General features: G+C 34.1%; 1 protein-coding gene across 1 annotated transcript; it reads right to left on the bottom strand.

The window, feature by feature from the left end:
* Positions 1-7877: 7877 nt before the first annotated feature.
* On the bottom strand, positions 7878-8249 carry LOC140809121 (cysteine proteinase inhibitor 1-like). The gene has a single exon (XM_073166605.1). The coding sequence runs from the start codon at positions 8247-8249 to the stop codon at positions 7878-7880; it is 372 nt and encodes a 123-aa protein (XP_073022706.1).
* Between the last annotated feature and the right edge of the window lie 7378 nt (positions 8250-15627).

Raw genomic sequence — 15627 nt, 5'->3', positions numbered from 1 at the left:
ATTACCTGACATTAATTTCTTTAAAAATCATGTTTGTTCTGCTTGTCAGCTTGGGAAACAGATAAGATCCAGTTTCAAGACCAAAGATAGCAAATCAACTTCAAGATGTCTGGAACTACTGCATATGGATCTATTTGGTCCTATTCCCATCATGAGCTTAGGGGGAATGAAATATACTCTTGTTGTTATTGATGATTTTTCTATATTCACTTGGGTAATCTTTCTCGCAGGAAAAGATCAAACCAGTAGTCTCTTGATCAAGCTTCTGAAAAGGATTCAAAATGAAAAATCTACTACCATCATTAAAATCAGAAGTGATCGGGGCACTGAATTCACTAACAAGTATCTTGAGTTATATTTGAATGAGCAGGGGATTCATCATGAATTTTCAGCTGCCAGAACTCCTCAACAAAACGGAGTAGCTGAGAGGAGAAATAGAACTCTAAAAGAAGCAGCTAGAACAATGCTAGCAGATGCAGACATTTCTCAGCGCTTCTGGGCTGAAGCTATCAATACTGCTTGTTACACACAAAATAGATATATGGTCAACAAGAGACACAACCAAACTCCGTATGAAATATGGAAAGGGAAGAAGCCCAATGTATCTTATTTTCATGTGTTTGGTTGCAAATGTTTTGTACTAAATAATGGCAAAAATCATTTGACGGCATTTGACTCAAAATCAGATGCTGGAATATTTCTTGGTTACTCTGCTGTAAGCAGAGCTTTTAGAATCTTCAACAATAGAACTCTTAATGTTGAAGAATCGATTCATGTTGTCTTCGATGAAGACAGCAGTGCTGAAATTTCTAACATATCTGATTTAAGTAACAGGTTAGACAGGATTCACTTGGAAATCGACAGTGAAGATGATGTAGAAGCAAATACCAAGGATCTTCAAAATCCAGAACCAGACACACCAATAGTGGAACCAGAAGTACAGAACTTGGATCTACCAATACCAGCAGAAGATGTTCAATAATCTACTACTGGTTCTGTAGAAGACAATCTTAACATAACAAATCAGGAAGATGCCCATTCAAATCCGTTTATCTGGAGAAAATCTCATCCTCCATCATTGGTTATTGGTAATCCAGCAGCGCCGTTGAGAACCAGAAGGCAAATGCTTAATGAATACATGCATGCTGCTTTTATATCTCAGGATGAACCAAAGAATATTGAAGAAGCTCTTCTAGATCCTAGTTGGATTGAAGCCATGCAAGAAGAGCTGAATCAATTCAAACGTAATGAAGTTTGGTTTCTAGTACCTAGACCATCTCATCAAGCTGTCATTGGAACTCGGTGGGTATTCAGAAACAAACTCAATGAAGAAGGCACAGTGGTGAGAAATAAAGCTAGATTGGTAGCTCAAGGCTTCAGACAAGAAGAAGGCATAGACTTTGATGAGACTTATGCACCAGTAGCAAGGCTCGAAGCAATCAGAATATTCTTAGCCTTTGCTGCTTTCAAGAATTTCAAAGTATATCAAATGGATGTGAAAAGTGCTTTTCTAAATGGTCTTTTACAATAAGAAGTATAAGTCGAACAACCTCCAGGTTTTATCGATCATTTCTCTCCGCATCATGTATTTAAATTACACAAAGCATTATATGGTCTAAAACAGGCACCTAGAGCTTGGTATGACACTCTATCACAATTTCTTATTGATCATGATTTTACTATCGGAGCAGTAGATAAAACTTTATTTACTTTAGTCGAAGATAAGCACATTCTTTTAGTACAGATCTATGTTGATGATATTATTTTTGGGTCAACTAACCCCAAATTATGTGCAAAGTTTGGAAAATTGATGCAGGATAAATTCGAAATGAGTATGATGGGAGAATTAACATTCTTCCTAGGATTACAGATTAAGCAATCAGAGACTGGAATCTTTATAAATCAAGCCAAGTACACCAAGGAGCTTCTGAAAAAGTTCGGAATGGAAGCATGCTCTGCTGCTTCTACTCCAATGAGCTCATCTATCAAACTTGATAAAGATGAAAGTGGTATTCCAGTAGAGGTAACTCAATATCGCGGTCTTATTGGTTCATTATTATATCTAACTGCCAGTAGACCAGATATCATGTTTGCTGTTTGTATTTGTGCTAGATTTCAATCTAACCCCAAACAATCTCATTATATTGCTGCTAAACGTATTTTGAAGTACTTGAAAGGAACTCAAAATGTCGGCTTATGGTATCCCAATGATTCATCGTTAAATCTTATTGGATATTCAGATGCTGATTATGCAGGTTGCAAACTAGACCGAAAAAGCACTAGTGGTTTTTGTCAATTTCTTGGTGATAGGCTGAGATCCTGGTTTAGCAAGAAGCAGACTTCCATAGCCACATCTACTGCAGAAGCAGAATATCTGGCTGCTGGAAGCTGCTGCTCTCAGATACTGTGGATTCAACAACAGTTAAGAGACTATGGGATTCAAGCCTCCGAATCACCTATATTCTGTGACAATACCAGTGCAATTGCAATCACACAAAATCCAGTACTTCATTCCAGAACGAAGCACATAGACATCAGACATCACTTTATTAGAGATCATGTGCAGAAGAAGAACATTCGTCTGGAATATGTTTCTACTGATCAACAAACAGCAGATATCTTCACGAAACCCTTACCAGAAAATAAGTTTTCTTACTTTCGTAATTCTCTTGGTCTGATATATTTAACTTGATTATTTTCTGTTAACTTAGTTAAATTTTATTCTTACTTGATTGCTATCGCATTGAACTAACAGTAAGATATTTGCAGAAAAGCAGAAGAGAAAAGTCAAATACATAAACTGGAATTTTATTAGAAACCATTTCAAGACATTACACGATGCAAAAGTAAAAACAGTAGATCTTCTGTGCTATTTAACCAGTAGCGTTACATGTAGCGTTTATCTTCTGTAATAGGAGCTCTCTGATATTTGCTTGTAAAGTACTTCAACAGGAAAAAGATGGTCTTCTTCGAAGAGAAAGGCCTAGAAAGAATCTAGCAAGCTTAGGTCTTGCCAGCACTAATGTAATTTTTAGATGCCTTACAGGGCATCAGAGAGGATTTCAGCATCATCAATCCACCAGCACTCTCTTATTGCATTAGCATGCTTCTGGAAGAAATCGATGCTACATTTCAAACTCAATCGAAGCAATAGATCTGCTTGACTGTGGAAACTACAACCCCAGGAGTGTATTTCAAGGATCATTACGTAAATAATGATATTCTCAAACATCTCTATGAACACCTTTGCTTCGACTCCAGGATCAAACTCTAACTCTCCTTTTACTTGAGTCTTCATTTTTTTTGTTTTGTTTAACCTCGTTCAAGATATGCAGGTATTTATAAAGGAACAAAGACTCTTGTGAATCGCAAGATTGCGACTGTTCATTTTCAACGGCTCAGATTGAGAGATGGCCAAGAGTCACTTGTCGCAATTATGACCACTTATTAATTGCATTTACCGAGGGGGAACAATATCTTAGTCAGACTAAGAGTTTGACACCTTTTCAGAAAACAGATAGGATGTTTGTCTTTTCGATAAAACTACAAGTCTGCTGGTTCTGACAAAGTGCTCGCTTATTTCAGCACCCTGAAACTTCCAGCAGACGTTATCATAAAATGACAAATCCTTTTCTGATTTCTTTTAGTAGGCGTCTGGACAGCCCGCTCTTTTTCAAAATTTTCAAAATCATTCGTCTCTCTGACAGTTTCTGCAAAACTTTTCAAACACTCAACCAAGAACATACTGACACGTGTCCTTATGTTTATTTGACGGCTGTATATCTATTTCAAATTTCACCTTTTTCATCTTTACTGTTTCATAACTATCGCTACTCAGCTACTGCTTTCTCTATATCTTCAACTAATTACTGCAAAATTTTTCTGATCTCATCTGCATACAGAAATGGCTGGAGCATACACTCTTAACGCTTATCAAGTTAACTTTGCTTCCGTTCTCAACATCAAGGATGAGAATCTCGTGAAAATGTTTCAGGATATTGAGAAATCGGGACTCCGGAAATTCCTGGAAGCACCAGCAGTTATCTACAAAAATGCTCTCCTGGAATTTTACGCTAAAGCAACAGTGCATGAAGGAAGGATTGTTCATACTCAAGGAGATGCTTCTATCTCCATTGATGCCGCACATCTAGGAGCAACCTTCCTCCTTCCACTTTCGGGTACGTCTGAACTCTCTGATATTTCCAAGACAGATATGTCTGTTGCTCTCAGCTCTTTCTCAGCATCTGGAGAAGAAGTGTCTCCTTCCTGTCACAAGAAACTGCTCAAAATCGAGTATCAGATTCTGGCCGATATTGTGGCTAAATCTATTTTGATCAAGGCTGGCACCTTCGACAAGTTAACGAAGGAGAAAGTTCAAGTAATGACTGCCATCTCTAAGGGGATTAAGGTGGACTGGAGTCATTTTATTTTCAGAATTATGAAGGATATGGTTATTCGGAAGAGTTCTGGTTTCGCTGTTCAGATCAGCGCTATGCTCAAGGATGCTGGTTTCGCATCTACCAGTGATCTAGATGCTACTTCAGTCACCATGATTGATGCTGCAAATGTATTGGCTCTAAGGCCTAAGCCAACAGTGGCGGAGTTTGTTGCGATGAAGAAGGAAATTGGGGAAACTGCTTCTGAGGCTCCAAAACCTCAAAAGAAAATTTCAAAGAAACGAGTGATTATTTCGACGGATTCCGATAAAACAGCATCAGAAGAGTCTGCTTCTGCTGTTCGACCAGCAGTGCCAACCCCAGCCAAGAAGAAACCATTCTTAAGATTAAAAAGACAGCAGCACTGTCTGAAATTGAGAAAGTACCTATTCATCAGGTATTTCCAGAAGCGGTTCCTTCTGCTCGATCAACTGCTTCTTCGACTGCACACGCTACTGCGTCTGTTTCAGCACCTTCTACTGCTACTGTTTTTAAGTCAACATCTGGAATAGTTATTCGAGAACCAGCAAGCGGGTCTTCTGCTTTTCGACCCATCGTGCCTATTTCATCTTCTGACAAAGGCAAAGGGAAAATGGTTGAAGAACCACCTATTTTTGGTCACGAAGCATTCTGGCGCGAACTGGCGCGAACTCCCTCCCCGGAATCAGATACATTTGACCTGGAACATCAGATTCAGTGTCTACAAACTGACCACAACAACGTCTCTGATTTAGTGAAACGTATATCTTGTGAAAACCTTGCGGAATTCAGTGGTGCTAAATCTTTCCGAGAGCGAATGGGGAAATACATCTATCTCACTAAGGAGACCACTGACAAGATGTATGCTGAAACCTCCGTTTTCAGACAAGCTATATCAAGAACTCACGGCGCCATCATGCTTGCTCAAGATGATATACTCACTCGAATCACTGAGCATGATGATCTCTTTCGATCACTGTCTACTTCTGTGGAACTTTTGGATGCCAAGATTGACTCTCAAAATCAATCTATCACTGCATTAGATAATCGCATCTCTTCTCAGACCCCGTATCTGGAGATGCTGACCGATGGCATTCAAAATATTTCCGGCAGACTGAATGATCTCTTTACCCAAGTGGTGGCCGCTGATGCCAAAAAAGGGGAAGATAGAGGAGATAGAGGAGATCAAGCAGGAGCTAGGCAAACAGAAGATGAGGCTGAACCTTCTAACAGAAGAGATCAAGAACCTCAAAATGAAGAAATCATTTACAGGGACATTGGAACCGATTGATTTGTTTACTTTAATGCGTTATTAACATTATCCGTTTGTTTAAATGATTATCTGTTTTACTTAACGACTTTCTACTGTTTAGGTTTTGGCATCACCACAAAGGGGGAAATTGTTAGACATGAATTTTATTGTGGCGATGATAACTAAAACCAGTAGACCAGCAGACCAGTACAACAGAATAACTTATCAGTAGCTGCTGCTCTAGTAAAACTAAACCAGTAGAAAAGGGATAACAATACAAAACCAGTAGAGAACGTTTTCTAACGTTGGTATCTTAATTGTTACCGTTAAAGAGTTCCTAGTACTAGTATTAATTGCAGCATTAAATACTATACGGAGTCATTTAATGCATATTACTCAATTAAGTATAAAACAAGACTGATTGTTTTATAGCTTTTCTGCAGGAACTTGTTTCGGTAATAAAGCTGATTATATCAGTTATCTGAAGACTTCTCTGATTGTGAACGTTGAACTCAGTCGATTATATATACTTGGATCAAATCCTTGTTCGACACGACACTTCGCTTATTATCATTTTCAAGGAACAAAGCTTCTCTTTTATCAGACGAATATCAGAATTCCTTGAGCATTTAAAAAGTTCAACACAAAGAAAAGTAGCACACGCTTCATAGCTTATATCTGATCTTTTGTAGATCATCTTGTGCTACTAATTCTTACACTCTTCACGATCTTTACTTCACTTATACTTTATCAGAAGAGTCTGTAATCTGAAAAGAGTTTTTTCAGAACTTTGTGTTTTGCATTTTTGTAAGTTGAAAAACTAAGAGTTTCAGTAGGCTGAGGCGTAAGTCCTTCTGAAGTGGGTGTGTACAAAGATTGTACTGTAATATCCAAAGTCTTTTAGTTATACCTTCTGGAAACAGAAGAAGGGGAGACGTAGAAGAGTTTATCTTCGAACTTCCATAAACAACTGCTGTCTACTGCTTTATTGTTTTCAACTACTTCATCAGATTGTTTCCGCACGTTTTACTGTAATCAGGTGAAAGTATTCGCACAAGATCAACTACTATCCTTAACAGGATTGTAGTACCTCATCAGAACGAAAAACGAGTACAGTTTATTCACCTCCCCCCCCCCCCCCCTCTAAACTCAACTTCGATCCTCAATATATAGTTTTTAAATAACAATTGAGAGGTGTTTTTTTTTATGTTTTTATAATAAAAAACGCGGGTCAAAGAGAATTAAAAGATTTTTATTAAATTGTTGTCAAACACCTTTATAATTATTTTTAGCTTTAAAATCATTTTTTAAAATAATTGTCCAAAAACCTTTTCAACATTAAAAATGTTTTTGTAGAATATTTGTCTTAACACATATTTATTTTTTTAAAAAATTTAAATATTTTTTTGTAAAAACCGCTTTTATAAAAATGTTTTATAAATACTTATCCAGTGTTGAAGATTACTTTTTTTAAAAAAAAAATTATGAATTTTTTTACTATATTTCAATTACCCACCGGCCATTGTAGACTTTATTTTTTAAAAATAATAATTTTTCAGATGAAAATAGTAATAAAATTAAAATATAAATTTTAAAAGTTGTTTTGCCCCTAATTAGTGTTCATGACAGAGAGAATTGAGAAAAAAAATTGATTAAAACAATCCTTAATTAAAAATAGTCCAAATAAAAATGACGTGGTTATATTATGAAAAATAGTTTTTATATGTTTATTTATTTGCAATTTTGGTCATATATGTTGTCAAAAGTCATTTTAATATGTTATCTTTGTTTTTTTTATTAAATAATAGTCTGTGTAAAATAGTTATACTGTTATACTCAAAAATGATTTAATTACAATTTAACCCGGTCCACTTTTGTACTTATCTCAATACAAATGAAAGATCGATCTTCGAAAAGATTACAAATTTTTTGGGAGTTCCTAAGCTAGAAAAGATGTCTGCTAAAAAATATAAAAGACATTACAAGATGTTTAAATATGTTGTTTAATAGCTTATATGTGGTTTAAAAACAGTTGGATCACTCAAAGTTATTTTTTCGAAGAGCTTATTTGGTATTTGTAAAACCTATAATAATATAACATCCCAAAATTCAATGAAGGAGATCTCAATTTATGTCCAAAAATATTTTTTCATATCAGATACAAAGACATTTTTATTCAAGACACTAGCGTTACATATACGATATCACTCTTAAACTTTCACAAAAGAGCTTAGTTCCCTGAAATGCTTCCAAGGCATGTCCCAGACCACGGCCTCGTAATTTCCCGGCGCATTGCCGGCAGCTTTATCATTCGCGATGATGACCAATCTGTAATTCGTACCTTCGACTATTTGGGTTTCACCCTTCACCACCTTTAAAAACTCCAAGTGCACGTTAGACTTCTTGTTGTGCTCCGACACCGCGAATCTAGCGATTTCCAACACTTTTAGCACATCCACGTTCGGAATCGGCCGCCAGTTGCCAACGATGGCACTAGGCGAAATGGCCAAGGCTTGGTAATGAAGTGAAGCCACCAATATCAAGAGGATCGCTGAGAGAAGAGGGCAAGATTTGAGCTGCATTTTTTCTTTTGCTGTGAAGAATGATTTGTGTTGGTTTCTTTCTTCTTTGTGTGGAAATAGGCAGTGATGCTGTGTAATTTATATAGCACAGCAACTACTTTGCAATTGTGTCATTTGACATATTTGCCCTCAACTTTTTGGTTGGTTGACTTACTTTCTACTCCAGATGTATGTAATATATATACTTTAAGATTACAATAATATTGTCATTATGTATACACTTTTTGTAATGCCCTAGATTTTATATCATGTTAAGCAAAGATTATTGAAGTTAAATTGATATAATTATAGACGGGCTATTACGAGACCCAAAGTGGACCAAGCATATGATTTATACAACTTGGGGACAGAGAGTCTGACGCCCGAGCGGTAGAAAGTGACCGCCCGAGCGCCAGTGTTCATCAAGTAAGTGTCGCGGGCAGAAGAGTTGGCGCCCGGGCGGTAGTTTTTGACCGCCCGAGCGCCAAGGGTGCACTTTGAAAATGCTTGGGTAGAGAAGGCCGCGCTCGAGCGGTAATTTACCACCGCCCGAGCGCGAGACGTGTGGTATAGAGATTAAGACATTTGGCTTGATGCATGCGCGAGATATATATATATATATATATATATATATATATATATATATATATAACAATCGATTTCAGAAGGAAAACAAACGAAAGAAATTGAGAAAGGTTTCTGGGATTGTGTTGAAAATCCTTACGCCTTTATATTTCAATCCGTCCGTTAGACGGGCTATTACGAGACCCAAAGTGGACCAAGCATATGATTTATACAACTTGGGGACAGAGAGTCTGACGCCCGAGCGGTAAAAAGTGACCGCCCGAGCGCCAGTGTTCATCAAGTAAGTGTCGCGGGCAGAAGAGTTGGCGCCCGGGCGGTAGTTTTTGACCGCCCGAGCGCCAAGGGTGCACTTTGAAAATGCTTGGGTAGAGAAGGCCGCGCTCGAGCGGTAATTTACCACCGCCCGAGCGCGAGACGTGTGGTATAGAGATTAAGACATTTGGCTTGATGCATGCACGAGATATATATATATATATATATATATATATATATATATATATATATCTATATATATATATATATAACAATCGATTTCAGAAGGAAAACAAACGAAAGAAATTGAGAAAGGTTTCTGGGATTGTGTTGAAAATCCTTACGCCTTTATATTTCAATCCGTCCGTTAGATTTTAAATCCGACTTCGGTACTGTGTTCCTATCAACGCAGGCTACTACAGGACGTAAGTTTTACTACGTTTTGACATGTCTTGAAATTATGATATTGTCAGAATTGAATGGAATTCATATATGATGTTCTTGACATGTTAGACAGCGTAGAATCGAAGTCAGATTAAGAAACGGACTGAATATGGAATTGTTATGAATTTCAGAATGAAATTGACTAGAATCAATATCAGATTTGAACAGGGGTTGATTGTAAATGATTAGAATTGATATAGACTGATATAGTATTATCAGTATCGCAAGATTGTACTGTTGTACTGTCAGAATTTGATAAAACAGAGATGTTGTGATTTGATTAGAATATTGGTATTGCCATTGCCAGATTGAACAGTGACAGATTTTGAATCAAGACTTTGATTGTATCAGAGCGACAGCAAGAAATGTATAAATAAATGTTGATTCGGGATTGCACAACTCGAGTTAGGTTTGACTTGAGTTTCCCTAAATCACATACTTTATTTTATTGCATTGATATTTGCAGATTATCAGATTGATATGTTAATCTATTGACTTAGAACAGAGTCAGAGTTCGAGTCTAGGGCAGATCAGCCTAGCTAGAGCAGAACCGCCGAGTCTTTCTCAGAACCGATAAGACTCTAGACTTACGGTGTATCGAAGAGCCTTAGATGTAGATCGACGTCTATCTCAGACACTCGATACAGAATGCCAGAGTCTACATTGGACTGGGATCCCTAGATTTGAGATAAGATAAGATTAGATCACGAGTCATTGATTCATGTAGTCAGACTAGATACATGTTTTGATGTTTGTTTATGCTTTTATATATGTTTTATATGATTGCATTTAATACATTGTTTATACTGGGATATTTATATCTCACCGGAGTTATCCGGCTGTTGTCTTGTTTGTATGTGTGCATGACAACAGGTGGGACAGGTACAGGGTCACAGAGATGAAGACAGACCGAGATTAGAGTGGTGATGCCGGACTTGGACTAGAGATAGTGTTTAAACACTTGATAGTTAGGTGTTGAACCTGAGATGTAAATTATTGTATGATGTTTGAGATTGATACTTTTATACTGATATGTATAGGAGTTTGATTCCATTACCTTCCGCATTTTAAAAAAAAAAATTTAGACTATGTTTTATAATTGATTAATTTGTCCCAATGATGATTAAGAACTTGATTAGCGTCCGGGTCCCCACACTTTTTGGGGACTATTTTTTATACAAGTGAGTCAATAATTATTTATTATAATATTAGAATATCGATACACTTTATGTGTAAAAATAATAGATAAAATTTAAATTTATATACTTTAATCTAAAATTTTATTTTTTTTAATATAAACTGATTTTGAAAAAAGTATTACTGAAAAAAGTATATATTAGAAAGAAATAAAATATAATTAAAAATGTAGATTTTTTTAAATAATTATTAATCTTTACTACTCCAAAATTGGGATGCAATTTAAAAATGAGAGTAATTTAGGTAAAAACAAAAAAGGTTTCATCAAGCACATCAGATTTTTTTGCACATACGTTGTATGTGTATAATGGAAAATTATAATTTCAAAAAATAAAAAAAGATAAATTATATTTTGGTCATGTAACTTGAATTTTTTCATACTCAATTATGTTATCCGTAAAAAATTCACATTTGCAATCCTCTAGCTTGCACATATTTTTCAATTTTAATTATTTTTATTCAGAATGATAATGTTAGATCATACATGTCTACAATGTACCATCGTCATGTCATTAATTTTCAATGACATATTCAGGGGACATGTCATCATTTTCCCATAAGTCAACACTCCAATTTAAAAAAATAAAATTGAAAAAAATGTAAATTAGTGGACAAAAATTATAAATTAACCAATAACATAGTAAAAAATGAAAAACATATAAGTTACATTACCAAAATTTTAATTTTTCATGTATATAAAATAGTGTCTACAATATATAATTATATATTTTAATTCATATTTATAATTTTACCATCTAAACTAAATTTACAAAAAAAATTACTAACAATAATATATATTAGAACAATAAAATATAATTATACAGGATGGAAAATTTTAAAAATGTATTTGAATTTTACTCCTTTAAAATAGGAAAGGAGGTTTAAAAAATGTGGATATTTTAAGTATATCAAAAAGGATTATTCACTGTCTTCAAAGAAGTGTTCGAGCTGATAGAGTATGTGAGTGTTTAACCAATAGTCAGGAGTTTGATTATCACTATCAACACTTTCTCGGACGAGCTTGTCACACAAAGTTTTCCCAGTATGTTTTATTTGACTAATGTGATTTGCATACTGTTGCACTAAATCTGAGGTTTTTTCGGTATGTACCGAAAGATAGGGGCAGCAGGTTCACTCATCATATAAAAAAAAGCTTATCACTATCCACACCATTTTTTAAGGGATATGCAGTCAATTTTAGTTAAAGCTTCTATTGTCTTTTAGGAAGAATATAAAGAAGGAAAGTGGGGCACTGGAAATTATGACTTCTGTTTGAACAAGTACTTTAAAACATTTTTATTGTTTTATAAGTGAAAAAACTTAAATTATGTATTTGTATAAGATAGTAAAATGTTTTTGAAAACTATTTTTTAAAAAGTGTTATCAAATTATTAAAAAGTGTTATCAAATTATAGTTTTTAAATAACAATTGAGAAGTGTTTTTTTTTTATGTTTTTATAATAAAAAACGCGGGTTAAAGAGAATTAAAAGATTTTTATTAAATTGTAATCAAACACCTTTATAGTTATTTTTAACTTTAAAATCATTTTTTAAAATAATTGTCCAAAAACCTTTTCAACTCTAAAAATGTTTTATTAGAATATTTGTCTTAACACATATTTTTTTTAAAAATCAAAATATATTTTTTTTGTTGTAAAAAGCGCTTTTGTAAAAATGTTTTATAAATACTTTTCCAAACAAAGTCTATATAATATAGTTAGAGATTTTCATAAATACAGAAGCCATGAAGGAAGAATTCGAATTAGGACAAGTGTCGAAAATTAATTTTTTTTAAAAAAAAAATTATGAATTTTTTAAATATATTTCCATTACCATTGTAGACTTTATTTTTTTAAAATAATAATTTTTCAGATGAAAATAGTAATAAAATTAAAAAGTTGTTTTGCCCCTAATTAGTGTTGGCAAAAACTTGTGTGAGACAGTTTCACGGGTCGTATTTGTGAGACGTATCTCTTATTTGGATCATCCATGTAAAAGTATTATTTTTTATGTTTAGAGTATTACTTTTTATTGTGAATATGGATAGAGTTGACCTGTCTCACAGATTAAGATCCGTGAGACGGTCTCACATGAGACCCACTCATTAGTGTTCATGACAGAGAGAATTGAGAAAATAATTGATTAAAAAAAAAAAAGAATCCTTAATTAAAAAGGCAAAAACTTGCGCGAGACAGTCTCACGGGTCGTATTTATGAGACGGATATCTTATTTGGGTCACCCATGAAAAAGTATTACTTTTTATTGTGAATATGGGTAGGGTTGACCCGTATCACAGATTATGATCCGTTCACATGAGACCCACTCAATTAAAAATGGTCCAAATAAAAATGATGTGGTTATATTATGAAAAGCTATTTTTAATGAAAAAATAGACATATTATTTGAAGGGCTGCCAACAATCTCAAGTACACGCCATGGAATATGACAGTGATTGTGTTATTATTTATTCATTAATTCACTTAAACAAAAAAATTGAAATTTTTTAAGGTACAATGAAAAATTAAAAGATATGGATATTGTTAAGGTCGAGAGATTGGTTAGAGGAGTTAAATAATCTCAATGCAACTATCAAATAATTCAATTAGTTTGGCAAAGCTTGAATTATAATTCTTGTCAGCAAGGCTTCAATAAACCAGTAATAAGGTACCTGCGTGGAAATTGGCTCATTGAATTGGTTTGAACAATATAAACATTTAGTGTAGGTACACTTAAAGTAAATGTATAACATAAATTGTTTATGGATGTTCGAAGATTGAATAACGCATATGCTGTCCTTTTTCCGTTTCCAAAAAGATATCATTAGAAGGTATTGACGATTACAAACACTTTTCAACAACGCTCTTCAGTAGAGCTTAATATTGTCATATTGAAACTCCTAACTGACTCAAGGTTTTTATAATCTGATCACCAGTTACATGTATTTTTGAACAAAATATCATTAGCACAATTGATTTTGAATGATCTTATGTAAACACCGAGTAGGTGATCCAAAATATTCTTGATCAGTTAGGCTCTGAAAAATTAGATAAAAAAAATATGCAAGATTTACAAATCGTGTGTAAAGAATTTAGAGTCTGAAACTCCATGCATCTGATCAATCTATAAGCAAAGAACCAACTACCCAATTTTTGAATCTGATAATCGTTTTCAAATCTGGTAATCGTTGTGTAACATCATCGTCCTTTTTGTAAATAGTAATATCATTCTAGTGTGCATGGACTCTGATATTTAACAATCTTAAAAGTTGTTATGAACGAAGAATATTCTTCTGATTTTTCATGTCTGACTGCAGAATATTACTATGATCATTTAGGAGAACAATTTTTACTAACTCAGAGATTGATGCGAATTGTGCATGAATAATATATGATCAGTGAGACTGAAGTGCGTAACTGATATAGACTTTAGATATTCATCAGTTTCCTTCGATGATCAGCTTTCTTCGGGAATTCGGTTCGACTAGGCTTTATTGGACATCCTTAGATTAATTTTAGAATCACCAAAACCTTAATTGATCATCAATTTCCCTTTTTTGGTGGACAAAAAATAAGCAAGTTATTCAAGATAACTGAATTTCCTTCATTGGAAAAAAAAATTTATTGTATCTGAATACTAGGGGTGGGAGTCGGTTCGATCCGGTTTTTCTCTATAACGGTTCGGTTTTTCGGTTTTGAATATATCTGGTCCAAAATCAAACCATTTTATTACGGTTCGGTCCGTTTTTTTTGTAATACGGTTCGGTTATATGGTCTGTTATATAAGGTTTTATAATATTTTGTTAAGAAATAAATTATGCATCACTTGATGCTTAACACATATAAAAGAAACAATGATAGTAGATGAGTAAAACATATACGATTACAATACACTTATGACTTAACAATCTAAGTTTCAATAACAATTTGAAATACAATTTCAAACCGTAGCTCTTCAATAAAATGATACATAGTCATTAAATTTCAATTTTCAACTCCAAAATGCACATAGATTTTGCATCTCAAATCTCAATACATTTAATAATATGAGCTTCAATAACAATTTGAAATTCCAATTGTCAATATTGGGCTTGTCACATGACTAAAGCTCATTTATTAGCTCATTATACAAAAAAGCCCTATACTTAAATATAATATGGCCGGTTCGGTTATTTCGGTTTTCTGGGAATCAAAACCGTAAACCGAACCGAAAAAACCGAATTTCTTTAATTTTGAAACCGTAACCGGCCGAAAAATCGATAAAACCGAACCATTTAAACCGAATTTTTCGGTTCGGTCGGTTATTTCGGTTTTAACCAAACTATACTCACCCCTACTGAATACTTACTAAAAAGATATGAATACATATTAAAACAAAAATATAGGAAATAATAATCAATAAGATCTATCCCTTCTTCTGATCTGTCTTGGGATCAGTCGGCTTGCTTGTTTCTGATGAATTCTTGAATTCAGGAGGTTTGATGTTGGATTCTGTCTTCTTGAATTTAGAAGGCTTAGCTTGCTGCTGGATTCTGTATTATTTTCCTTTGTTCAGCGAAGAGAGTGAAACTGACTGTTTTGTGAAGGAGTTCACTAAAATAGCAGTCGCCCAATATGGTAAGTGAAAATTTTGATTTTCGAAATTTTCATTTTTCATTATATGAACGAGAATTGTATCCTTGATACATCGACGCTATCGGATCGTCAATCGGTGTTATAATGAGTTCGAAATCATTTATTAAGTGAATTGAGAAATTACTAATTAAATTATTGGTGGTGCTGAATACTGACATAAAAAATTCTCATAAATGTTCTAGAGGAATCTAGAATTAAATTATCCAATGAATTAATTTTACAAATTAATTTAGTTAATGTATTTATATATGTATGTATTTTATACCTCCTCTAGAATTAAATTATCCAAT

This window comes from Primulina eburnea, chromosome 13 (genome assembly GCF_022965805.1).
Source record: "Primulina eburnea isolate SZY01 chromosome 13, ASM2296580v1, whole genome shotgun sequence".
In the NCBI taxonomy this organism is placed as follows: Eukaryota; Viridiplantae; Streptophyta; class Magnoliopsida; order Lamiales; family Gesneriaceae; genus Primulina; species Primulina eburnea.
Note: the sequence above shows the minus strand (reverse complement) of the source record. Positions and strands in the feature narration are given on the sequence as shown.